Source organism: Coloeus monedula (genome assembly GCF_965178545.1).
Source record: "Coloeus monedula genome assembly, chromosome: 4".
Taxonomy (NCBI): Eukaryota; Metazoa; Chordata; class Aves; order Passeriformes; family Corvidae; genus Coloeus; species Coloeus monedula.
Window position 1 is genome coordinate 41,442,959 of NC_138784.1, and position 27,612 is coordinate 41,470,570.

The following is a 27,612-nucleotide window of genomic DNA, read 5'->3' on the forward strand; positions in this document are numbered from 1 at the left end:
ATTTTCAGTGTGCTAAAAATCACAGATCTGAGACTATCTCTCTTCAGAACAACTGACCACAGAGAACTGCAGTTTTTACAGTTTTATATGTCAATTAGCAAATTCACAAGCCACCTAGGTAAACACTGCTAAAAAGCAAAATATCATTAAAGGTTTTATGTAACCACCTGGTTTTGTATCAAAATTGAGTGGGAGAGCGCAACATTAGTACGTTTAACTCACTCGCTGAATGCAAGATTAGGTTGAGGCATATGCAAGAACTATTGCGATGTTTTTGAAGACAGCATCAATGTTTTCATTGTAACATTATCTTTAAATATTGCTGAACACATGACTTTCCCTGAGGTGTAAACATCAAATAACTTGAACAGCTTTACACATCAGCCCCATTAAACAGTTTATTACAACACTACATCTACTGTAATCAGTGGTGCTGTGTACAGACATTATATGAACAGTTTAACATGAACAAACTACTATAAAAACAAGCATTTACTTGACTTTTTTCAATTGCTTGCACATTATAATTGCCAAATGTATATAACCAGTAATAAAGTTGCAAAAGCTATAAGGTTTAAATCACACAGGTTTCCCTCAAATAAAACAGTTAAGCAACATAAAAAAGTAAAAGAGCTACTGGTTACCATGTATGCAGATTTGCTTTATTCAGATCTACTCCTGTTCATTTTATCCATGAATCCTTACAGGCTCAGTTCAATCACATGAAGCAAACTGCTGGACAAGCATCTTTCCTTGAAGAATGTATCTTGTCTTGCATGCTGTTCCTCTTCCTTCAGCTGTAATGTGTCAAAATTTGTGATGTAGATTTTGCTAGTCCCCATAACACATAGAAAATTGTTGGCTTATCTATACATACACAACTCGTGCATCTACTTCACCATGATGTAAACTAACACAAAATACCCAGAAGCAGTAGCTACTCATTTGAAGTTGTTTTCTAATACAGTAATTAAAAATAAGATTCATGTTGTTGTACAACAAAGTTGAAAGAATATAAACTTCACAGTTAAAAGTACTGATGATAAAGAAAGAAATAACTACTGCTCCTGTGACTGATGGCAACATTTATATAGAACACTTCCTAAAGTATGCATTCTGCAAAAGTAACTGAACAAGAATTTAATTTTACCACAATTCAGTTTTTACATTTTTACCTGCCCACTTACAGAAGTTTTAAGCTGGTTTGACATTTAAGTAATTTATTGATTGTATAATGAAGTGGATGGCTCACAGCTCAGTAACATTTAAAAGCACACAGAATCTGACACCAGTACTTCAAAATTTTCAGACTCGTGGCAAGGTGGATGGGGTTCACATCTAAAAATACACACTTGCAGTTTAAGCACAAGAACCCACATTTCAATTAATACAATGTAGATTTGCAGGTTTCCTCACCTACTTGGCCTAGAAAAAACCCCAAGCCCTACTTCCTACTCTCATCTATTTTGGCAAACAAGGGAACCACACAATTCAGAGTTAATTACTGTAAGAGTTCACAAAATACTTGTGATGGTATAATTCCATACACTGGATTTCAGTTGAATTCTATTACAAAACAGTTAGCTATCTTAATTTCAATCATAATTCACAATTTCAACATTCAGTAATTTCAAAATAGTTTCAGTCAAATTCTTAAAAAAGCCAACACATTAAATTGTTCATTTGAAAACCAAGACATTTAGAGAAGCAATTTCATGAACGGGCAACAGTACACAGCTGTCAAATATTCTTCTACTAGTACAATAATTTCAAAACTGGGAAAACTAAGTATTCAATTTTTCTTCTTCATTTCCTCAAAGTGACTGTTAATAATAACTTAAAAAAAAATCCAAAGTATAACCAACTAGACTCTATACACTACAGTATGCACATAAACTAATCCAAATCAGTGAGTGAAATTTCTTCTCTTATACACAGACTTTGTTCTCAAGTCCTGAATGCATCAGCCAGTAACTACTTTTGGGGAATTTCCTTCCCCAGAGGCCGATATTTCCATAGGTGATATGTACTTTTGAAATTAATTAGTAGCAAAGTGACAAAGTGCTGCCTCCACCAGAAAAATATGTTTGGAGTTGTGAGCTAAGTTAGCACAAACAGACAGGAGAGAATCTCAGTTTTCCAGTGGAGAAAGTAAGTAGCTGACAGCTGTGAGACTGCACGTCAGAATTTGCTGCTCTCATCATACAATTGCTGCAGCCAGAATTATGGATCTTTATTACGTCTACAGCAACAGTTAACAGATCCAAAGCACCCTATATGTGATTTATAATACTACTATAAGAAAGCTTCAGCTCCTGGGAATAATTTGTTGATTTATAAAGGTACTTATGGAACTACAGAAACTCCAAAGAATGCACAATAAAGTGAATTTAGGATTAATGTTTTTTGGTATAGGACTCTTAAGACGGTCAGCACCACACTGAGCCTTCATTTTTAAAAACGTGACCAACTAAAATCCAAAGCAGTGTACATTTCGGTTCAAAGTGTTCTGCCACTGTATCTTGGCAAAACTGGAAACCCTAACGGTTCCAAAAAAAAAGATCTGTATGGATTATACCTGTGTGCTCAGCCCTTTTCAGTATTCTACAAGCAAGTAGAATATTGAAGCAAGAAACAACTCAAAAAAAAAAAAATTAAAACTCTAGTCAGTATTTCTTGGCAATACTGTTTTCCATCTGCCTCAAGCTCATATATAAGCTATCTGTCCCAAGCATGTGTTAGAGTTGTACAATTTAACACCAGACAGCAATCAGTTTCTCAGCATTTCTACCAAAATTTACCAAGTCTACCCAAATTTCAGACTTAGGTGTTGAATAGACATTTTGTGGTTTAAAAGTTAGGGGTTTATGCCAGAATATTTCACAAATGAAATCCCAGAACTTTAGTAATCAAACATTTCTGTATTTATGCAAGATGCAACTTGAGCACTTTTTTACCCACAAAGACACACTCTTACAACAAAACCCAATAGATTTTTTCTTATATATGTATCAAAAGCATCTTGCAATAGCAGCTCTAATTTTTCCCTTGTAATTCCAATTATCTAAATAATCACATAAAAGCTTTAAACAGCCTTTAAAATTTTGAAAATTCTACAGCAGTTTTAAAGCTGTATATACATATACCCATCAAGTTTTATTATAGTAGTGTATTTTCAGAGATTGAATTTCAATCTCACATGTTCACAGTCCAGTAAAATGCACAATATACATTTGTTATTGTATCCTACAAGCTCCTATGAATTACTTCATGTAATTCTCCTTTGTTTTATTCTATACATGAAGAAAAAGAAATACACAAACCAAAAACCCCACAGAAAGTATCATCTTAAAAGCCAAAAAATTCTTTTTAACCTACATTCCAAAACATCACAAAATACCCCAAATATTCTGATGGTTTAGCTATAACATAGTGAGAAGGAAGGATTTTCAAGCTTGACTTTCTATTTGTCTTTCAGCATGTAAGCAAATACACATGTGGTTCTGTTTTGTTCACCATACACATACAGACTATTTTATCACCACTAGCATTTTCTCACATTTGCTGCCTCTTCCCATCTCCTATTATGAGTGTACTTACCTGCTGTCTTTGTTCAGTCTTAGTGTATAATTTAATATCAACACAACAACAATTTAATGACTGTATAAATAATTTTACATGGGGGAAAATCCTCCCAAACTAATTTCATTTGTCAAGTATCTTTCTTCCACTATCCCAGCCTGTCTATTCACCAAAAATAACTGATGAACAGAGACGTGCGGTCAGAAAATTCAACCTTTAGTTTACAAATTAAAAAGATATGAATTATTGGCAAGTGTTTTTCACATTAATATATGAGGAAGAGACAAAAATGTAGATCGGGCTGCCACAGGAAAACATAAAAATGAAGATCTCTCACATCTCCTCTTTTTTTGGTAAAAAGAAATCTTAGTTCTCAAACCACAATGAGCAAAAGTAAAAAAGTGAATTTTTTCCATTCTTTGAAGAATATTGCCTCAAACCAACATTTTCACTTCTGTGTTTCATGGGGAACTTTTCACACAGAACAAATTTGTCAAAACTAATGAATTCACAAATAAAAAAGCCCAGGATATGAGGAACTAAAAAAAAAAAAAATGAGTGTCTAAAGACACGTCAGAAGTCAATAAAATTACAGCAACATATTCATGGGAAAAAAGTAATAAAAGTTATGCATTTGAAAGTAAGTAGCATAAGATATTCCGCTCATTTTTAAAATCATTGTTTCACCCTCAAGAAAATCAGATTCACCACTGAACATTAACAGACAAACTGTGTTTCTGCAAAGGACCAGAGTAATGATAAAACAGACTTTAAAAAGCACATAAAGCAGTGGCACTGCTTGCCTCTATCGTGCTATGCTGGATTTCAAATACTGAATCAGATGCACAAAGCATTATTTCTCTGATGAATGCTAAATACAGAAGAATAGTGCCAGCCCCACATATGTGCTTCCTCAAAAACACACAATTAAAAAAAAAAAAAAAAAGAGAGATTAGGTAAATAATATTCATAATAGCTTAAGACTAAGACCTGATATAATTCTGGACAGGTATGTATACCCAGGTCTTGAACAATGCTACCACATGATTCACTTAATATTAACTAGAAGCTTATTATTAAAATAGCCTATTAAAAATAGGCATTTTCCACTTGTTTACACGGTTTTTTAAAAGGCTAATTTCATACTTCGCTTGATGTTTAAGTGGTTATTAGCGCAGTCACAGGACAGTTCCAGCTTAGAGAAGCAAAAATATAATGAATGGTATGTAAGCCATTAGTACCATTTCCCCTACTACTGACACAAAAAATTCCAACCATGTTACTTCTTGAATCACTCAAAAGCTGAAACTAACTTCGGAGTGATCTGAGAGCAGTTTTTGAAGAAGCATATGAGCCTCAGACCTTCAAATTATTTTGCTTACAGTGGTTTGAGAGCAGAAAAATCAGAGAATAAACATGAAATATGGAGTACAAATTCTACATACATATCAACTGTTACAATGTTGTGGTTTTGTCTTTGTAAATCAATCCAAATCCAGTTTAAATAGGAAATAATCAACCCAATAACAAAAACACAAAATGAAAAACTTAACATTCAGCAGTTATAGAAATTCAGACAGATTAAGATTGGGACAATGTATCAGCTAGAAATACATTACTGAGTATCAGTTAAATAAAAAAAAATTCTGCCTAATAAGTCAGGACTCATGCTAATGAAGTTACATTACTATTCTGTTTGTACACATTAATTTTGCTGTTAATTCTTCTAAATGTCATTCTACTGGGTTCTTAGTTTTTTTGACTAATACTGGTTAGATATTTGTCTTAAATCCACTGTTCCCTTCCATATTTATAGGCTTTCTATGAGCAAAGGCAAGATGTTCCAAGGAAGCATTCAGCTTACAGTAATTCGGGAGAATGGATTGAAGCCTTATGCAAGTGAAGGCACAAAAATCTTGCAAGAATTTAATTTTAAATCATGAAGTGTACAAACAGAAGTGTAAACACCTGGTATGGTACAACTAAACTTTTTATAGAGTTTTATTGTTATAAACATATTTTGTAAGTCATTCCAATTTAACCCATCTCTATAAATGTAATACAGTACAAACCGAATTTCACTGTTTACAAAAATGTTCACAATGGACCCTCAGAATCCTTCTGAACTAGACGTGTTAACACTTTGGAAAAATGCCAGTACAGTATCACAGTTATGACTATAGGTACACAATAAGGAGAAATATAGGTGCCATTCATAGGGTGCAGGCACAGAGGCAACTTCATGTTTTCTGGCAAAACACATTAATATGGGGAATAACTCGTTTCAGCACTGTTGATATTTATTAAATGATTGAGTGTTAAATCCATTTATGAATATTATTCAATGTAAAAAATGAAACAAAAAATGTATGGCAACATACATCTTAGTGAAAATGAAACATACAAACCAGGAGATAACTGTATTTCTTTTATATGTGTGTGTGTGTGTGTGTGTGTGTGTAAATATATAAAAACAAAACTACAATAAAGCTTTTCTTCATTAAGACAGCAACAAGACAAAATGTTTACAACTTAACTTAAAAAAAATACCAAATGCTTTCAATTACATGTAGTATACTGAATTTGCCCTTTAAAGCAAGTTCTTAGGACCTATTTTCTTTGCACAAGGGAATCTTACCAAGACACCCTTTTGAAAGAAAAGAGAAATCCCAACACACACCAAAGCTGAAGGATCTTCCAAATATAAATCCCACCTGAACTGAGACTGAAATCACAGCCTCAGTGTAAATTGTGCTTTGGAAATTATGAAATGCAACCTAATGCTGTTTGATATATTTTCTTTGGGTAACAGAGTAGGAAATCTGTACTTGGCACAGTAAATCTTTATCTACGTGCACAACAGTAAATACACAAAAATTAAAGCTACATTAGTAAACTATGCCAAGGGTTAAAAAAATTATCTTTCATTCCAGGCTATTAACAATTTTTAGTATGGCTTGCTCATCTCCACCAGAAGGAAAACATTCTGGAAATGCATCCATTACTCAGCTCAATGGTTACCCCTATTTGTAACAACTATGTGCAAATATCAAAAATATACAGTTATTATAAAAGGTAAAAACCCAGTTCAACAAAATAAACTACATTTACTTTTGTTATATGTGTACTTTTACGTTATTTTACAATTAAGAACCACAGTTGATATTTTTACTAAATTCCAGAAATATTTCTACCAATCAATTTTTAATGGCAAAAAGTGGCATTAACAGAAATATACTGCCAACTTTATTTTAGATGCCATGTTTCACCTTCCTATTTAAGCCTTTGGCTCCCCTTCTCTAGGTCAGTTACTTCTTTTTGTGTCCCCTGTTAGCATATGAACCCGAGACAACATCCCACTTAATTCTCAACACACTAAGAGCATTTAGTATCATAATTTGTTCTCTCCCAGAAAAACGTCAGTGACACAAAAAGCCTGACTGAAAAACTGACACTTAACACATACAAAACTGTATTTTCACTTAGGACTATACTACGTTTTACTTGACTTTTTGAAGTTTTGCTCTGTAACGTTAGCAAATGAACTTCCATGAATAAATAACACATGCAAATCTGGAAACTAAATCTGAGGTTAAATCTAAGAAGTGGAAGCTGGGCAGACAGGCACATCTACAAGCTCCAATTTCAGTGTAGATGTAATGGGAAGTTCTTTTAAAAAGGGAAAAGACCACTAGAGAGTCACTATTAGACAGGGTTGGGTTGTTTTTTTTTTTTTTCAATTGTCAAATATAAGGAATCATGGGTGGCTTTAATTCCCAACCTTTGAAACAGTACATTATATAATGTAAACATTTCTATGCATTTTAAAGCAGTACACTGAAAAAACCCATTGTTTAGCATGGTACTCTAGCTGTCTAGACATCTGATGTATACAAGACTTCAGATACATGAAATAAAAGAGCATGTTAGTTTGTGAACAACCAGAAAAAAATCAATTCTTTTGTCATGTATTTGTTTACTAGTCTTCAGAAAATGACTTTACTACCAGAAGGGGGAGGGACTGAAAAATCAGGGTGGTGGGCAACAACTGATAATAAATTTTACTGAAGATTAACACCTGAATTTAGCTAGAAGGCAGAAGATACTGACAGGTCACATTTCATAAAATAAAGACCAAAATCTGGTTATATTTCCTGAATTTGACTAAAACTCACCAGGAAAAAGAAAAAAACAAAAAAAACCAACACAAAACAAAACAACAAAACCCACAAATACTAAAACCCAAAAAATCACCACTGTACTTGTGCAAGGACAATAACTGTATGGACACTGAAATAATCCACACACAATCTATGAAGGGCTAAATGCTGCAGTCCTTACACAAGTATATTTTAAAATACAAAATCAGTATTTTTAAATACAATTAAGGAATAAAACTGTAAAATTCATATAATCTTCTAAGATTACAAACAGAACAGTCTGACTTACTGACTTTTTAAGAAGTGGTTCAATCACATTTCAAAAAAACTGGGAAGACTATTATCAGCCAAAATAAAAGAAGTGGCATGCAAAATGTAGAAGATAATTGCACGAATTCTTGCTCCCTCCCAAGACTAGTTAATTACCTGTTATTACTTACCTGTGGTCATGTCAGGTGCTGCAAGAAGAAAGTGGTTCAGTACATACTGCAGGATCATTTAAATACAGATACGAATGGTATAAATCATCTCAAACCTAGAGTGGTTCTTTTAGTAAGCCAGTAAAGTTCAAGAACATGAAAGAAAAGCTCACCTTCTTTAACGGTGACGATATTCTCTCTCTCTGTCTCGCTCTCTGTCACGATCTCTGTCACGATCACGATGCCTCTCTCTCTCACGGCTTCTTTCCCGGTAATAGTCATCGTGACGATCTCTACTACGTGATTTGTGGCGCCTACTTTTTTCTCGTGACCTACTGTGGTCCCTCTCTCTGGATCGCTCACGTCTTCTAAAAGAAATTACTTCATTAACTTTTTCTTCAAAATACTTGTCATCCCCACACCAGTTTTGTACTCTGCTTAGGAGTATGAATTTGACCAAAAACAGATATGAGAGAAAGATCTGTTCATCGCAATGCAGGTGTATTTTTGTACATACAATTAAAGATACCTGGTACAAAGAGCGGTGCCTAAGAACTCAGTAACAGGGAGTAAGGGGCACCCACTTTCTAATCTAGCAAAGAAAAGTCAAAGTACGTACTCAGAATGGAGGATGACTGAAATCAGCTGGGGGAAATGCACCTCATCTCAAATGACCACTACAACATGGCTGCTAATCTACATATGGAAAATCTGTGCCAAAACCACTAAATTAAACTAAGAGCTCAATTGAAGCTAGTCAGATCAATTTTGAAAAGAGGGTTAATTAAAAGGCAGCTTTCCTAAGTTCAGGAAACACTTACTTGGTTCCTTCACACATTTCCTGTGCAACTCAGCAAATCACTGAACTTCTCACATGCCTTACTTTCTTTTCTGTAAACTAGTCCTGCACTACACCTTCTCTTTCCTAAGTAAGAGCAGATGGAAAAGGAAAGTTTTACCTGGATCCAGAACCATAGGACTTGGACTCAATTCCATGAAGGCAGTCCTGAAGAGAGCTAATAAGTACTTTGCAGCGATCATCTGCAGATACTTTGGACTGTTTGATTAAGGAAATTGCAGTTACCAAGGTCTCTATAGCACTTCCATAGTCCCCTGAAAATGATGTAAGATGAGGATAAGAAAATTATGCAAATTAAAACATAGATATTTATCTCTAACAGTATTATCATTTTGAGTATCTTCTCTTAAGCAGCCATCTAGATAATTTACGGTAGCACCAAATACTAAAATACTGTCCAGATCAGTGCTCAGAAGGTTTTCTTAGAAACTAGCTGAAGCGCAATTCAAAATCAGTCATAAATTGTACCTAAATTCAGTGTCCTATTAGGAAAATGTGGGTTCAGACCTTCCAGAGTCCTGATTTAAAAAAACCCTATAAATTCTTTTCAGTTGGGTACAATAGCAAACACATTAATTGAGTTTTACTAACCAGCACTGGCATCTGATACAGCTCTCGAAATGGCACTGCTTGAGATCGCCCTATTTCTATTCATGATTTCTTCAAATTCTGCTTCACTTAGAGGTGTCCTTGCAGCATCCATTTCTCTGCAAGCAATAAAACTGGTATTTAAAAGGTTAAGGAGAACTTCAGAAGCTATCATTGCAATTTCAACAATCCAAGTTTGCAATTTTAAGCAGTGACAAACAGAAAAGAAAGCAGGATCTGGGTTTGGTTTTGGTTTTTGTTAAGGACCATCGTTATAGTATAAAATCCTGAAAGCTTAAAAAAAAACCCCAAAAAACCCCAACAAACCAACCAACCAACAAAAAACAAACCCAAAAAACAATTAAGACACTGCTGTATAAATAGACATATTTTTTGTTCATCCCATCTATTTCAAACATTCAGCAGCACTTAATATTGTGCTTTACAAATATTTACAATTTTCGTAAAATCCTTGAAGGTACGTAAATAGATATTCCCAACTGAATGGATGTGGAAATACATGTACATAGGCAATGCAAGTTTGAGCAAAATTAGAGATAATTTTCATAACAGTACTGGAATCAGAACTATATGATCCTGTTTCCCAGATCTTAACTAAGACCAGAATGCTGTAACTTTTGAAAAACAAATATAGTTATCATCTTTAAAACACTCAATTTTCTGAATGATATGTCAACATTTTACAGCAATTTTTTTTTTTAATTTCTGGTCAAGTTCAAGGTACTCCAATTTAATCTCCATACTAGTCACAGTAAGGAGGAAGCAATAAAGCAGAATCCTCATACTCATTACACTTCAATTATCAGCTACCTATAGAGGGTTTGCAAAGTAACAGAAGTAAACCTAAATTTTCCCAAAAGTTTTGCAGTGTCCTATTAGCCAGTCTGTGTCACATAGAAAATTTGGAGAAATGTGTTAAGAGATAAATGCTGAGACTGTCAAACTGGCCCACTGCTTGATATTTCTAGAACAGTGTTAGTTCTTCTGGTAGAAAGAAAATGCAGAATAATAAGCAATGCTATCCTCTTAATTGCAAGAAGTGGAACAAGATCCTATAGCCAGTTTAGCATAAGAGGAAATGTCTAAAAATTCATACCTCCCTGAGTTTTGAGTATTATTTTTCGTGTGCCTCCCATAGAATGGAATATGTAATTTTTCTCTTATGGACATGTTATTTCCAGTGAAACGCCTATGATATATAATTAATGACAATTTAAATAGTTATGGATGATAGCTTTAACATTATTAATGAAAATACTGGACAGTAAGTTATACTGTCCTATTCCCACTCCTTCCCTCCCCAGACATTCTATAAACTGCAGACAACCTTGATTTTGTCCATCAAAAAACACCCAACACCTTATAGTCTTATATTTCAGGCAATTAAGCCAAATGCTTGAATTTCTAGGGTTTTTTTGTATGAACATCACATGTACAAATGCTTGGGCAGGGTTTAAACTGTGGTAAAAAAAGCATCACAGCAAAGCATCTTTGCAGAAAACATTTTAAGCCAGGAAAGTGTGTCTCATGCTAGCAATAAAATTACTATTAAAAAATTTAAATCTAACTATGTAAAATTGTCCCTCTTACAATTTATGCCAAAATTTTTGACAAATACAAATATGGTGAAAATCAAGAAACAGCAGCAAGACAGAGATGCTTGAAATCACAGATGAAAAAGATGTTTCAAACAAGGAGTGAAAAACTTGACAAGTCAAGTCAGGGACTTAAGAATTCTGTCGCAGATAGGATTAACCATAGAAAAAGCCACTGCTACAAACACAACAAGATTGCACCAAAGGAGCAGAAACATCTTGGTAGGAAAGGAAGGTAAAAGTCTTGCAGTAAATTCACACCTGGCTTTTAAGACAAACACTAAGTTTTAATTAAATCCTGAAGAAAAAAGGGACAAGCAATGCTGCTGAAAGATGAAAATGGTATGAGCTTGGTAAGACCTCAACATATGCACATATTTGAAAAAGAAAACTCCAGAGCATTCTTAAAAGGCAGCCTGCAAAGCACAATGATACAGGTAAAAGTCAGAATTTCAAGTTAAGACAGAAGCACAACCAGAAGCTACTGCATAAGAAGTGATATGTAAGTTTACATGTAGAACACATGGAATGATGACATTGCCAAATAAAACAAAGACAAACAGTTCAGAGCTGAAAAGGGAAAGTAAGATTACTGGTGTTACATTTCAGGATTTTCTTCCTGCTGCAAACATGTTTCTCAGATTTATTCCCCTGGAGAAGTTAGAAGGGGCAAACTACAGGACTGGTGGGATCCCTTTTGGCCCTACTTCTAATTGTTCCTAACATTTGCATTAGAAGGGAAAAATCAAATGCTTCCAACAAGAGGAGTAAAATATGCGACCCAAACACATTAGACCAAAAGAACTCACCTTCCAGGTGGCCCATAGTCACCTCTGTCATATGGTGGAGGTCGGCCATATGGATCTGTTGGAGGTGGGCCACGGCTGTCTGAAGTGGGTATGCCACTATTGGCAGGTGGGGGGAAGAAAGCTGGATTCACATGTGGTGCTGGTGGTGGAGCACCTGGAGGTGGCCCAGGGAGATGTGGAGGAGGTGCAAGAGTCAGGGGTGGCCCAAGAGGGCCAGGCGGACGAGGGGGAAATGGACCCGGAGGTGGAGGTGGACCCTGCTGAGGTGGTGGTGGACCTGGTGGTGGCCCATAGCCTGGAACTGGTGGAGGAGGGCCTGGAGGAAGTGGCCCAAGTGGAGGCTGACCAAAAGGCTGTCCTGGAAACAGAACTGGTGGTGGTGGACGATCACCACGATTAGGAGGTCCAGCTAATGGAGGTGGGAGGACCTGACCAGGAGGTGGAGGGCCTGGTGGGCCTGGTGGGCCAGGAGGACCTAAGGGTGGACGTGGGGGAGTTTGTCCAGCTAAAATTAAAAACAAACAAACAAACAAAAACAAACAAACAAACAAACAAAAAAACAACAAATAAAATTGAGTGAATAAATACGAGGAAATAACATTCTTTAAAATGCTTCCTTTTTTTTATTCTTAAAAACAATGACAAAAGAAAAAGAAAGCAACCCTCCCTCCCTGAACATTGTGCAACATGTACAAGACATGCATGTTCCCGCTTTGGGTCCAGTAGATTAGAAAATTTTTAACTTATCTATTGATACTAGATATCTAGAGATATCTAAAGAGAACAGCATTATCTTGAAAACGGACAACTCCCCTTCTCAAATCACTTAATCACCTGCTGTTGTTTCCAAAACCCACAGGAAGATTACAAAAGCTAGAAACCATTCCATCTTACTGCAGCTAGTCTTTCATATGGGGCTTAGGATAAAATATATATTAAAAATATGGGAGAAGCTGTATCGGAGAAAGTAATGTAAATGCAGTATCCAAACCTACTCTTAGATTCTCATTATTGGCTTTTCAATTTGACTATGTCCCTTAGACTGTTGGTAGACAATTTATTACTGAATGACATTTACTAAAAAATATGTCAGCTGAAAAAAGAACTTCACTGCAGTGCAAAGCTAATTGTTTAACAGATTTCTTCCATATCAGATACCTAACTAAGCATGAAGACCTCATCTTCAAATTTCTGGTGCCAACTAACAGACCTGTCAGTGGGCATGAATCAAAGCTGAATTTCTGATCACGTGCAAACTTGTACTACAGTAAGGAAATTAGTTACTTTACATGCTGCCACACAGGCATTCTCAGCACATATAGCAAATAAGAAAATCTGAACTATACTACATTAAAGCCAAATCTACTTGCTAACATGATCTATTTTAATTTTTTTCATACTTAAAATACATATATTAACAGAGTATAAAGAATGTATCTAAAAAAGCTCTTATCTTGCTATCAAATTTAGTAAGTACAACTTCCTGGTGAATAGCAACAAAGGAACAGTCAAATCCTACAATCTAGCTGCGAACACTGATTATGGTTCATGAATTGCCTTGATCTTTATCATTTCCCAAATAAGTATACCACACTGAAACAAGAAAACACAAGTAAGACTGAAACTCCATATATGAATAATTTTACCTGGGAAAGGTGGTGGTGGCCCTCCTGGCCCTGCCGGTCCAGGGAATCTGTCTCCACCTGGAATGGCACCTGGAAAACGGCCCCGACCTCTATTACTAGGTGGAAATGCTGCTCGTGAGCTTCCTCCTGGGGGACCAGCTTTACCTTCCCCAGACATCTGGCCAGACTGTGTGGCTGCAACAGAAAAGCAGAAGCGTCATCACATACACTGGAATAGGTTAAAGCATTTCAACACTTGATCTGAAGTGCTAAAGCATGACCTTATGAGCACCAACTTGCTCCCCGTACCCAAACCCAATGCATTTAGGGAGGAAAACATTCTTTGCTAAAATACTATGCTCTACACTAAAGGACACACTAAAGGAAGAGGATCTGGAGAGACTGCCAGTCTCTTCCTTCCTTGAAGCCCAAGGCTACAAATGATTAGGACTGGGAAACACAAGACATGGTGCTGAAGTACAACACAGAACCGCTCTTCCCCATTCTGTCATAAACGCAGACAGTCCACACATTAGAATTTAGTCCAGTTTGTCTACAAATGTTAAATTTCTAAATGCTCTTGTGCCTTTTTTTTTTTTTCAGATTACAAGAATTTCTGAATTTCCACAAGAAATTGAGAAAGCATCTCCAGATGTTAAGAGCTGCACAAAGCTGCAACCTTCTTTCAGAATGCAGCAGCTCTTCAGTGTATGAAGTGATTTCTTTAAACAAAGATATTACTTCATTCACCTGGATTCTAAGTATTTTATAGCTATTTTAAACCGTGTAAGAATTGTAAGACGCTGAGCTAAAAACCTGCCATTCTACTTTTTCTGCTTTTCCAAGACAGCACCTAAGAAAAGCTTACTTTTCCTTGACTGCATTTCAAATTGACTCAGAAACTGTTTATTACACGGAGTTACAACAGGATTCTGCCCATGCAATTCTCTTTTAGGCAACAAATCCATCAACTTTTTGGAGGATGCTTCCGATCCCACACCCACAAGGGCAAACCTGAAAGGAAACGAAGAAAGTTACAACACAATTTTTTTCCATTTTCTGACATCCTGACACCTCATGAAAAAGATTACACACAGTAAGTGAAAGAATACTTGAAAACTAGACACTGAAATTGTCTCCCAGGTCTTAGTCCAGTTTTCGGAGCAGATAAAATAACTTATTCTAGGACATAAAAGAAGAAAACAAAAGAGCAAGTACAAGATGCATCAGAATTTATCACAACAAAGGCAGCTTTTTGGTGGAGTATCAACAGACTACATAATGAATTCATATGACCAAGTTATTAAGCATACACTGCGTGCTCATTACTGTTAAAGGGACAGGAAGGCACATTTATGCAGTGAAATTTAGGTTATCAGTGAAAAATGGGCTCAAGCACTTTAAAAAGCTAATGGAAAATAAAGACGTAAAGAAAAATTTCATAATGAAGGTTGGGAGAATAGCATTTACACTGAAGAAAAACAAGAATCACCACCACACCAACTAAAATCTAGGAACAGTCTTAAATGAAGACGATGAACAAGCTTTAACTCACAAAATAATGAGACATGCAATACCATCACAAGAATTTATACCTGAAATTTAATTCATTAGGATGAAATGATATGCCAAATCATTTCTGTATCAATAAGCTAAGATTAGCAGTTCAAAGATTGACAATTATGAAAACTGAGAACTCCTTCCCCTCCCAAACTTCAATCCACATACAGAAAAAACAAATGACAAGTTCTTACCCTTTAGATTGGCCATTAGCACGATTTTCAAAAAATTTTATCTCCAAAATATCATTTACCCCCAGTGAATGAACTGCTTCAGTTAAGTCTTCATCTGTTGTCCACTGAAAAATATTTTTAATATTCAACTATGAGAGCTTATCTAAAACATCAGGCAAAGGGCAATTAAATTTTCCATGGATTTTTGAGTGTGCGTGTGTGAAACTGATCCACAGGAATACTTTAATTCAGGATGTCAATATATTCTGACTTTTAGAGTACTCATTTTTATTTTACAATTCAACTGTTAGTTCACCTAATTCATGCACATTTTACTGATTCCATTCATGTATTTCACAATGGGACAACCCAACAGTCAGGTCCTTTACTTACCTATTAGCTCCTGGAATAATGTAATAACTAATGAAAAAAACACCCATAAAGTATTCTTTTTCAAGTTTAATCCTAGTAAGAAAATACCAGAAAGGAAAAAAACCTCATTTTTTATTTTTCTTTTAAAACAGAATTTTGCATATGTGAGCCCTGAAGAACTTGGTTTCCTGTAAACAGATAAAATTTCCACTTAATTCAGCTACTGACCAGCTCTTGCACTGTTTGCTTAACTGTAATTGATTTTAAAATGCCTTCATTCTAACAAAGGTAATTGTCTTAAGGGTGACTGCAGTTCAGTGAGTTATCATAAACCTGTTCTTGTTGGACGGAGAAATAAGCCTCAAGACAAATACCTGAAAACAGCTATGCTGAAAGAGTCACTGCCGACGGAAAAGGCCCTGGAAAAATGTGAAAAGTAATTTCAAGAAAATCCTAGAGAACCTTCAACCTCCTTTTAAACCAAAACCTTCAGCAAGAGTTTACTAAAAATTGGGTTTGTTTAATAACCTTGACGTATTTACAGGCATGAAGTACTTAATAGTTTAAATTTGTTCTCTTCTTTCATTCGGTTCTCTGAAAACCTTAAGAACATACTAGCACAAATATCCCTTCATAACACTTAAAACATGACAGAAACTCTGAAGTTTATATTTACCGAAGATTTTCTTGATTTGACATCACAACAGCTCCAGACAGGCTCACCAAATTTAAAGTAAAAGGAAAAAAAACCCCACAACCACAAATAAAAATTAAAGAAAACCAAAACAACAACAAAAACAAAACCACCTGATTTTTTATACTCATAATATTTCATATAAAACATTTTAAAGCAAAAAAAAATTAAAAATAGTTACGACCATAATTAAAATTCCTGTCTACAACTAACCAGCAGTAAGATACTTACCCAAGTGAGATTTCCAATGTACAAGGCAATTCTCTTTCCAGTATACGTATAGACAACATTTGGTGCAGCTCCTTTACCTACATCATCCCCAACAGATGGTGGAAGAGAATCCATGTAATCGCGATCCTCTGGAGCATCTCCATTATTTGCAGATGGAGAAATTACATCATCATACAAATCAATCTGATCATGCCCACCATATTCAGCCTCCTAAAATAAAAAAGACATCTTGATTACAATTAGTATTACTCTTAGAACTCATTGAAGCAAAAAGTGGTGATAATTGCCATGTTCCACAGACAGTCTGATCCACCACCTACACAACATCCCTGCTGAAAAGCTAAGCTTCAGTTTCATCCACATCAAAACATGTAAAATTCTTATGACTCCTATTATATTCTAAACTTATGTGGAAAAAAATACTTCTGGCCACTGTTTTCCACTGCAATACTTTTGCCCTTGTAATACAAGCAGAAATCAAAAAATCCACAAGCCCTACTCCCAGAATTGCTTTCATTAGAAAGCACAAGTGTCATGGTTCAACCCCAGATTGCAGCTAAGTACCACAGAGCTGCTCATTGACTTCTCCCTCCCCAACCACTCCATGGGATGGGTGAGAAAAAACAGAAAAAGGTAAAACCTGTGGGGTAAGAACAGTTTAAAAACTGAAATAAAATAAACTGCCAGTCCCTGAGCACTGATCAGCCCCTTCCACCCAACTCCCACCAGTTTATGTACTGGGCATGATGTTCTTCCATCTGATGCTTTCCTACAGTACAGGAGGACCCATCAGTAAATGAGGTGTATTGCATCTCATTTTCTGGTAGTTTATTATACAATGGGGCCCCTTCAGCACATGTTATCTTCTCCTCCAGTGACATTCTGAAATCTTTGTCTTCTAGATAGTCCATGATCACTTCCAAGATTCTTGGTCAACTGGGATTTCCTATTTGAGCTCATTATGTGGTCACTGCAACCTACTTATTTCATGTAGCCCCAGCTGCATGACGTGTAGAGAAGACCCTCCCTTTGAACACCCATTCCAGCACTGGCAGCTGCTGGGGAGCTGAAGGAGCTGTGCTGGAGTCTCAGGAGGAGCTGTGCTTCAGCACCAATCCCTTCCAAAGCAGCTCAAGCCCCTTGATTAGATTCCAATATCTCTTCCAGCTGGAGTATAGGAGGCCTCGATACTCTGTACCCCCATTTCCAAAGAGAGAGGACTGGAGATGGACTGTAGTCTCCCCTGGTGCTTTCTGCCAGACACTCCAGGTAGGGCAATTCACCCCAGCTGCAGTATAGAGCACATTTTTACATCTTGCCCTGCCCAGACTGGCCAGGGGGCTGTTGCACGAACTATGTCCCATTTAATTTGTTCAAAAGCTTGTTGCTGCTCAGGGCCTCACTTGAAATCATTCTTCTTGTAGGTCATTTCATAGAGAGGGCTTACAATTAGACTGTAATCTGCATTCTCCAAAAACCCACAACACCTAAAAAACCTTGTGTTTGCTTCTTACTAGTTGGTGGAGACATTGCCGTTATTTTCTTGATCACATTCACAGCAATCTGACAACATCCATCTTGCCATTTTACTCCTAAAAACTCAATCTCTCATGCAGGTCCCTTGACCTTACATTGTTTTATGGTAAAATCAGCTTTTGGAATAATTTGGACTATTTTCTTCCCTTTCTCAAAAATTTTTGCTGCTGTAGGGCCCCACATGATGATATTATCAATGTACTGCAGGTGTTCCAGAGCTTCACCCTGTTCCAATCCAGTATGGATCAGTCCACAGAACTGGTTGGGCCATGTTTCCACCCCTGGGGCTCTGGATTCCAGGTCTACTGGACATTCCTTGAAGGGAAAGCAAATTGTGGCCTGTCAAAGGTATAGAAACACATTAGCAATATCAATTGTGGCAAACCACTTGGCAGCTTTTGACTCCAGCATGTCCAGTATGCAGCACTCAGCCACAGCATGACTTCATTCAAGCCACCATAGCTCACTGTTAGCCTCCACTCTCCGTTATACCTTCACACTGGCCGTATGGTCTGGTCCTGCTCATCACCGCTTGACTCTCCGGTTGATAAATCAGCTTGTGAATGGGAATAATGGTGTCTCGGTGCAATGCTGCTGCTGGAGTAATACCATGGTAGTGACCAGCACAGTTCTCTGACCTTCAGCAAGCCCACAACAGAAGGGTCCTCTGAGAGACCAGGCAAGGCAGGCAGCTGCTTAACTTCCTCTGCCTCCAAGGCAGTGGTACTGAACACCCACCAGTACCCTTCCGGGTCCTTGACATACCCTCTCCTGAGACAGTCTATGCCAGGAATGCACAGAACCTCCAGGCCAGACACAGTGGGGTGCTTTTGCCACACATTCCCAGTCAGGCTCACTTCAACCTCCAATACGGTCAGCTGTTGGGATCCCCGTCTCTCCCTCCAGAAACAGAAATAGGTTCTGCCCCTGCAGAGCTGGATGGCATTGGGGTACCCTGTGCACTAGAGCCTTACACTCCTGTGGGCCTGACGTGCCAGACCACAGGATCCATACATTCCTGAAAACTCAGCACATGACAATGGCATGATCTGGACAAGTTTCTGCTGCACGGGTCACATGCGCTGGAATTCTTCTGGGTCTGCGGGTGACTAGAACATTGTCTGGGTCATAGCAAAGGTACTGGATACCACTGTGGTGGCCCATTTGCCTGGGTGACACAGAACATCTTCCTTGAAGGGATGTCTTTCTGTCACACTCCACAGGAGTTGCCTCCCAAAGGCTGAGGACTTGTGGCCCTTTGCCAATTGCCTTGTCAATGCTCCCTTCCCTAGAAGGTGATCCCAGCTGCTTGATTTCCCTACCCTCCAATTCTGAGCTACCAGCCCTGGTACCCAGCATCTGAGCAGTCAGGTGATCACATGCTCACCTGCTTGATGGCTGAAATCTTTTTGCATATCCCACAGCTCTCTCAGGAATAGGGACTGAGTGGTTCCCTCTTGTTCTGCCTCTTCCTCCTGTTCTTGTGATGGCCCTGATTTGTTCTCCTTTACTAAACAAGCTCTCTCATGTCCATTTCTTCTGGTGGAAAGGGGTGACTGATATCGGCAGGGGTTGGTGCTCTGGTTCAGCTGCATCACCCATTGCAAGGCTCTGAGCAGCTGCAGCACCTGCTACCAAGGTTCGAGTAGCCACAGTGCCTGTCACGGGGTTTGAGTAGCTGCAAATAGTTGCTTAATCCTAAACAAGACCTGGCACACAATTGTGGATCCTGGCCATAGGGCCATGCTTGTTTCAACATCCCAAGGATATTCAAAATTTTCAAGAGCTATTGTCATTAGCCTGGCAGAGAAGAGGAAGATGTGGGATCACGTCTCCTCTGCAGATTAACTCTCAGAGGATGAAAGGTAAAAGGTGTAATCATTAATAGTTTCCAACAGATCACTCACAAAGTACAAAGATGACAGCAGGGCTGAGTACAAGTAATAGATTACTTTCACAACCAGCAATTCTGTCGTATCACACGTCAGTGTTCATAGGATCACTGAATGGTTTAGTTCCAAGCCCCCCGCTGCGGGCAGGAATATCTTCCACTAGACCAGACTGCTTACGTTAAAATACAACACAATAACCTTGTACCACTAGACCAGTATCCCACAGGATAAACAGCACAACAGGGAGCACACAGTGGAAATAAGGAGGTACATGATGGAGCTCTGAGAACCAGCAGAACAACTGAGAGCATAAAATCAACATTGTGTCCAGTGACTATTAAACTAATATAATGAATGCTTATAACAAATTTGTTCTAGCATGTTCTAGCCAGATTTGTTGTTTTCTCAACCTGTCAAGTCCCAAGATGGGTGACAAAAAAAGGGCTATTGTGGTTTAACTCCAGCCAGCAACTAAGTACCACACAGGCATTTCCTCACTCCACCCCCCAAACCCTGTGGAACAGGGGAAGAGAACTGGTGAAAAGGTAAAACCTGTGGGTTGAGACTAGAACAGTTTAATAACTGAAATAAAGTAAAACATAAAAATAATAATGGTGATGATGAAAAAGAAGACAACAAAAAGAGATGAAATAATGGACAAGACAGACAATTGATACATAATACAATTGCTCACCATGTGCTGACCAATGCCCAAGTCCATCTGCAAGCAGCAATTGCCCCTCTAAGCCAACTCCCCCCAGTTTACTGGACTCTCATACCCTACTCCAGAACACAAACTGCCTCACCAGATTTTGGTATCACAGATATTTCAGCACCCACTATGAATTTGTATCTAGAAACTCACAGAAGCATCCTAGATAGAATAGTTCAAGGTACCAGATATGGCAGCAAGAGAGAACCAAGCTGGACTCCACAAAACACAGGCTGCAAAGTTAACGATGTTTGCTGCAAACCCAATATATCCACAGTCATGACCACAAGATCCACTCTCTGTATGAAAATATTATCAACTACTGCTCATACAGGGAAAATGTAACTAAAACAAATAATGCTAATTTAAAAAACCCCAACAAACAGGTAAACTGAGTTTTGGCATTGTCAATCAAGTAGATTTAATCCTCAGTAAGCTGCACTGTCCCAATAAACTTCAGTACAAAAATCTCCTTCTTAAGGTAAGCTTATCACTATTAAATTAAGGGTTTCATATTTCACCTAGTCTGTCCAGTTCTCAGTTTAGATTCCTCCTATCACCATAGCTAATGAAATCAGGTTCATGGAACTGCCTGAGACAGGCCTAAACACGGCATCTTACAGCTAGATTAGGGTTGATGTCACGAGGCAGTTAAGGAAGTCCTCTGCTAAATGTGCAGTAATTCTGTTACCTGTGTATATGAACGATGACTTCAGGAAAGTAGAATTTAGTCTTGGTAGACAGATGCAAACAGACAATCACCAATCTTACAGCAGATGTATGTACACTAACCTATCTCTCTGAAGTCAGCATTGCCAAAATACCAGAGCAGGCAGCAGTCCGCTGCAGCTCTGCTGCACTCCCCTAGTGACAAGAAACTCCTTGAAACAGATCATTTGTATCACATAGGCTTTCAGGTGACTATCAGTGGAGGGAGAGAATTATTGAGGCAGCAGAGTCTGCAGGTAATTGAGAGAGGGGTAGGGTAGGCAAAGTGCCCAATAGCACCAGTGTCTTAATTTAAATAAAGACACAAGAGAAAACCTGATGCTGTTCACTAAAATTTCTTCTTACATTGTGCTGGTTTTGCAGCCAGCATGGAATTCATTCAGTTACCAATCTGTCAGCAAGGTGCGTGCTTAGATGATTAAGAATGACCTGTACCAGCAACTCCCAAGTGTAGACAGAAGAGAGGTGTCCTGGTGAATGTTGCACAAGATCCAACAATCCTTTCTCCTTCATACATGATCTGTGGAAACTTACCTAACCACTCCCTTCCTTCCTAGATGCAGAAAAGGAAAAAAGAGTACAGGAAGTGTTACTTCTCAGCTATTTAAACAAATGCTCTGCCTCTATCAGGAACCAATTTTGACCTCTTCCAACTTTCTTAGTTACAAGAAGAACATCAAGCATGAACAGAAATTATTTCTGCTCAATTACTGTAATTCACAATCTTGCAAATAAACATGCTAAGAAACAAAGTGAGCGCCACTGTTCTGGCCCCCTCTAAAACCAAATCAGACAACAATGCATTTCCAAAGTCTATGTTTTAACTAGACCGCAGTCTGAAATACTTCGTCTTAAAATCAGGACTGAAATTCCACATTCTGTGTTAATAAGTGGAATGGGTGAAACATTCCAGTATGAAAGCCATAAACATATGGAACTTCATGTCCAGAACGGACAAACTAAACATGTTATTTCTTTTTTGCAACTTAGCAGTCATACTCCTCAGAGATGCAGAGGACCACTCACTTAGTTTTCAAGCGCTGTTTTGGAAATGGCTTTTGTTGTTGTTGTTAAGCAAATTTTTTTTAAGCTGTCCATAGGTCTGTGAGACTTGCTTTTTCTGCAGAACATTGTCCAATTTAAGAGTTAAACACTAACTTACACCTTCAAGAACACATTTTAAAAAATCAGTGAGGTAAATAAAAGTTTCATGAAAAATATTTACTGTTGCTTCTGGGGAAAAAAAAAGAGAAAGAAAAACAAACTACCCAGCTTCCCCCTTGCCTTTTTGTTCACTCGAGTTACAATATTTGTGGTCAAAAACTCTAAACACATGCTACTATCCTCACTTAATTAAAAAAAAAAAGTTTGTACATCCTGAAGAATAACAAGTTATAGACAAAAACCTTTCTGGTTTTGATTAACTGTCTGAACATATGAACTGGAACATTAACAAAAAAGACAGCCTTTGATACTTCTAAAACAGCAAACTGCCTATGGCAGAAACATCCAGCACAGTGGACAAGTTCGTCAGACCATAGGATTCATGTTTACTCTACAGGCCCAAATGCTCTTGGCTCTACAACTGGCACAGCACCAAAATTTAAGCGACCTGATCCCTTGTAACTAAAAATTACAGAGTAATTACAGAGTTACAAAGAATAACTAAAAATTCACAAGCAGTCAAAAATATAAACTAAATGTACTTAGGATCACTATTCACATTAAAACAAAGTGAAGAAGTGCCAGATAAGAAGGTATCAAGTTTTTCTGGAGTTTGGTATTTACCAGTATACAGAAATTATGTCTTCCCAGGGCCCCTTTCAGCAGAATTGGCAAAATGCATATGCCATAATGCATTGTGTACATATTTTATAACACATGCAGGTCTGCCAGCTTATGTTTTTTATGACCAGGACAGCCCTTCTGAGTAGAAATTTATTATACCACAATGTATCCATCCCCTCCCATGTAAGACACCTGTCTTTATGATATAAAGGCTGTTTTTAATAACTGGCTTTAACTGGCCACTAAATGTTAGCTTTTATTATTTATCACACACAAAAAAATTTTCTTTGTGTTACAGAGCTGAAGTCAAGACAGTAACTAACACATTCCTTAGATAATGTAGTTTTCAGATAATTAGCCTCTTAACTGCCTATTCCACCTAAATAACTTTTATTATCCAGTTACAAAATACAAAGTCAAAACTCTTTCATTCCTAATTTGTTAGCATTTAAATATCAAAATAGAACACTACAGGCGTGTTGACACATATCCACAATGCAACTATTCAAGTTTACTCATTAAGAGTATAAACAAAGCAAGCACCTTTTTCACAGGACTAAAATAAGATATCCTTAAGTTCTCTTGCATCCTCTTCCTGATCAGCAAGATTTATATTTGTATACTACATGTGCATAATAAATGGTTTTTACTATTTAACTACATGCACGAGCGCATGTGGAAAAAACCCCCTGAGCGAGGGAAATGCAAAGCTGCTCAGAGCATCAGGGAACTTGACAACGCATGGTCAAATCTTCATGACCAACCCAGTTTGCTGGCTGAAGCGGCAGGCAGCCTCAAGCCAGACCCAAACTGGTGTCCTGCACAAGCTCCTTATTATCTCTGTATCATGCAGCAACAGTCTAGGGTTTTGTGTATAAAACCACAGCCTAATATTTGCTAAAGCACTCCAGGCTTACTGAGGGTCTTCTGCCCTCGAGAGAATGCCATCCTCAGCTATTTGTACGCAGGTAACAGTTTTCACAAGCAGCACAGATCTCCCTCTCTTGAAGAGCAAGATGTGTAATGTAGGGAGATGCTCAAGGTAAAATAGTCCATGCAATACCTATTTTTAAGAAGGCACAAGCAATGCATGCAGGAAGTACTACATTTATGCGACTGTCATCGCAAAATGAGACTTTAAATAAATAGAAAAGACTGCTGGATGGGGAAGCCAGCTTAGAAGAAAATAATGAAGAATTATTCAACCAAGTTCTCCGAGGGGAAAAAAAAAAAAGCACAATTAAAAAAAAAAGTAATTGGTCAGAGCCAAATTGACTAAAGCTGTTAGCCCAAGGACAAAAAATATGATTATGATGAACAATAAGTTAATAAAAGAGTAAGAGGCAACACTGACAGACGATGAGCTTCAGATAGAATAGGCAAGATGCATTTTTACTAAAAAGATCTGATATCAAGTTAGTCAGCTCATTGCAACCAACACTAAATACTACCCAAAACAGTTTACAGTTGTCATCCATCTTAGCCAGCTTGTAAACCCATGGCTCTGTGGTCTTTATTTCACCTTTATAATCTATGGTTCATTTAGTGCTAATCAAGCAGAACATCCCTCCCCGCCTTCTCTTGGAAAAAAGGCATTAAAAAAATCCCAGAATTGCCTCAAGGATGAACACCTTGAGGCCCAGAACAAGACAAAACAACCAAGGGAAGTTCACCCAGTCACAAGTCCTAAATGAAAGGTTAACTCCAGATGCAAACAAAAGTTTTGTCCCAAAAGCTTGGGCATAAATACAGTTATATACTGCATATCCACAAGAACAGCAAAGCACAACAGTATATTTTTCAGTCCCTGTTACTGCCAAAACCAGTGGAAAGGGTTTCTATAGTCCAATTCAAAAAAATATTAGTAACTCAAATTAATGTAGAGCAACAAAATCAAAAAACAATAGTTCACTCAATAGATAAAGACAACTTTTTTATAAATATGGTGTTCCGTAAAATGCCCTCTAAACAAACAAATTAATAATACAATTCGCTTTCTCCCTAAGCATCTTCTTAACTGTCATCTTCACACATCCACAGAACTATGTTCCACCATATCCATTTAAACTGTCAGCTTCAAATCAGGAACAATAATTCATGAATAAAAGTTTCTAGACAACCTTTCTCAATGATGTCAGAATTAAGAGGTAGTAACTAATACGACAACTCGCCTTCTTTCATATATGACAGAAGGAAAAGGGAAAGTGCAGAGGCATCAATCTCTCACAGTAAAACTTTTACATTGTCTCAAGACCTGCTCAGATCAACAATATTACTTTAAATACAAAGTCACAAAAATAGAATCTGGACAAGAAAAAACAGCAATTTTTCAGGGGTGTGTGTGAAACAGACAAAAACACAGAAGAAAACCCCCTAAAACAAACAAAACCCTTAAAGTCAAGCCGATGGAAAAAAGGGCACTAGCCTCTTCTCACCTTTCTGCCCTATATTTTGCAAGATTTATGAACTGAAGCAACAGACTGCAGAAATGCAAACCCAGCAGGGAAGCAACTGGGGTGAATACTGTGAAAAAAGCAAAAAGGTTCCCTGCCTGGTGGAATAAGCTAAACTAAATTATCACAAGACTCTCTTCATTTGCACCACCATGGCCACAGAGAATATCAACAGTAATGACAATATGAGTAGACCAGGACCGTGTGAGTGAAACAGATCATCCCCATTAGTTTTGTTCTGGCACTACCTCTCTTCACTATACTTACAGCACACAACTATTCTACTCTGAGAGCTTCTGCACACATGAATTTACACAAACACTACCAGATTCAAGTGAGGGTTTTTTCCCTGAAAAAACTTTATTTGTTAGCAGTTTTATCTAGAATTTATTAAACCAAACTCAAGTTACCACAGAATCTCAAAAAATGTACTCTTCCGCTAAATGGTGTTTGTCCACCTGTTTAAATTCATATGATGGGTCTTCAACTGTAAGGGACAAACCTTCACATGCAGACAAAATAAGAGCAAATCACTCCTCTTCATCATCTCCCCTTAGTATGGCCTTCTTTCATAGTATACCTTTATGAGATTACCAATACTTAGAATTACTGTATTAATCGAGATCAGAAGAAATTAACTTCTGAGAAAGTTACAAGTTGCTGAGAAAATTACAGATTACCTGTGAATTCCAAAACCATTGCCTACTTCCCAGTTCTCCGTAGGGCAAGCTGGCATACAGCTGGGCCCTGTAAGTGCGTGAAAGTGCAGTTGTTCCCGGTTATTTATGCTCTAGGGCAGGAACAAAGCAATCTGGGGCAACTCAACCTGGAGAAGTGCAGGACTCGCTAACAGGACAGATGGCATGCAAAACCGATACAAACATCGTGTTTCGCTAGGAAAGTTGGCACACGGCTATTTGGTAAAAATGAGGGGCAAAAAAAAAAAAAGGTACTACAAAACTGGACTACTTATAATCCAGAAAAGTTGTTTATTTCATCGACATTTCCTCAACAAAATAGGAACTCGTCCTCTAAAAAAGGCTTGCGCAACATTTTAAAATGGAAGATAATAACGAATAAGGAAAACAAAAAAAAGAGAAAATATAAAAAGCAGGATACTTTCTCCAGTGCTGCAAAATAAAGCCGCACTAGTTCCACCTCCCCCGCAAAGCGCGGCCGAGAAACAGCCACCGCTCGGCGGCTTTTTGATTCATCTGCGAACAATGGCAGCGCTTCCCCTCCGCAGCCGGCGGGAAGGGGCCGCTCTCCCCGCCGCATCCGGGAGGGTCCCGTCCGCCGAGCCGGCGCGGGAGAGCCCTCTGGAGCGGCCCCTGAGCAGGAAAGTCAGAAAGGGAGGAAGGTTGGGAAGAAGCGAAAAAGCGAGGGAGGGAAGGAAGGCGCTCGCCCCCGGCGCGTCCAGTGCCCCGCCAGCAGCCCCCTCTCAGCGCCAGGCGCGCGCTCTCCGCCCAGCCGTGCCCGCCGCCGGCACCCGCGGCCCGGGCGTGAGGCCGCGCCCGCCCCGGGCCCGCGCAGCCCCGCGCTCGGCGGCGGCGGCGGGAGCGCCCGAACAATGGCGGCGGCGCGGCCGCCGCGCTGAGGGCCCTGCAGGCGGCGCGGCTGCGAAGGCGGGCGAGGAAGGGGAGCGGAGCAGAGCGGAAAGGCCGCGCCCGCGGGCCGCGCATACCTGGTTGAACTCCTCGCCCACATCGGCGTAGATGTCGATGTGGTCCACACCGTCCGCCATGGTCCCGCCCGGGGCCGCCGCCAGCCGCGCCCGGCTCCCGAGCCGCCGCCGGGAGGGGGAGGGGGAAGGA

The 27,612-nt window shown here is 38.4% G+C and overlaps 1 protein-coding gene across 5 annotated transcripts; it reads right to left on the reverse strand.

Moving 5' to 3' along the window:
- Positions 1 to 384: 384 nt before the first annotated feature.
- CPSF6 (cleavage and polyadenylation specific factor 6) lies at positions 385 to 27,612 on the reverse strand. Of its 5 annotated transcripts, none has more exons than XM_082279716.1 (11): positions 27,483 to 27,612; positions 16,689 to 16,898; positions 15,413 to 15,516; positions 14,527 to 14,672; positions 13,680 to 13,853; positions 12,034 to 12,538; positions 10,726 to 10,818; positions 9,612 to 9,727; positions 9,121 to 9,274; positions 8,335 to 8,526; positions 385 to 797 (listed from the first exon to the last, which is right to left on the reverse strand). In XM_082279716.1, the coding sequence occupies exons 1-10, from the start codon at positions 27,540 to 27,542 to the stop codon at positions 8,340 to 8,342; spliced, it is 1,749 nt and encodes a 582-aa protein (XP_082135842.1). In that variant the 5' UTR covers positions 27,543 to 27,612; the 3' UTR covers positions 385 to 797; positions 8,335 to 8,339. The 5 variants fall into 5 exon arrangements, with proteins under 5 accessions (XP_082135842.1, XP_082135841.1, XP_082135845.1 ...); XM_082279715.1 differs by having other exon boundaries at positions 8,335 to 8,529; XM_082279719.1 differs by lacking the exon at positions 10,726 to 10,818.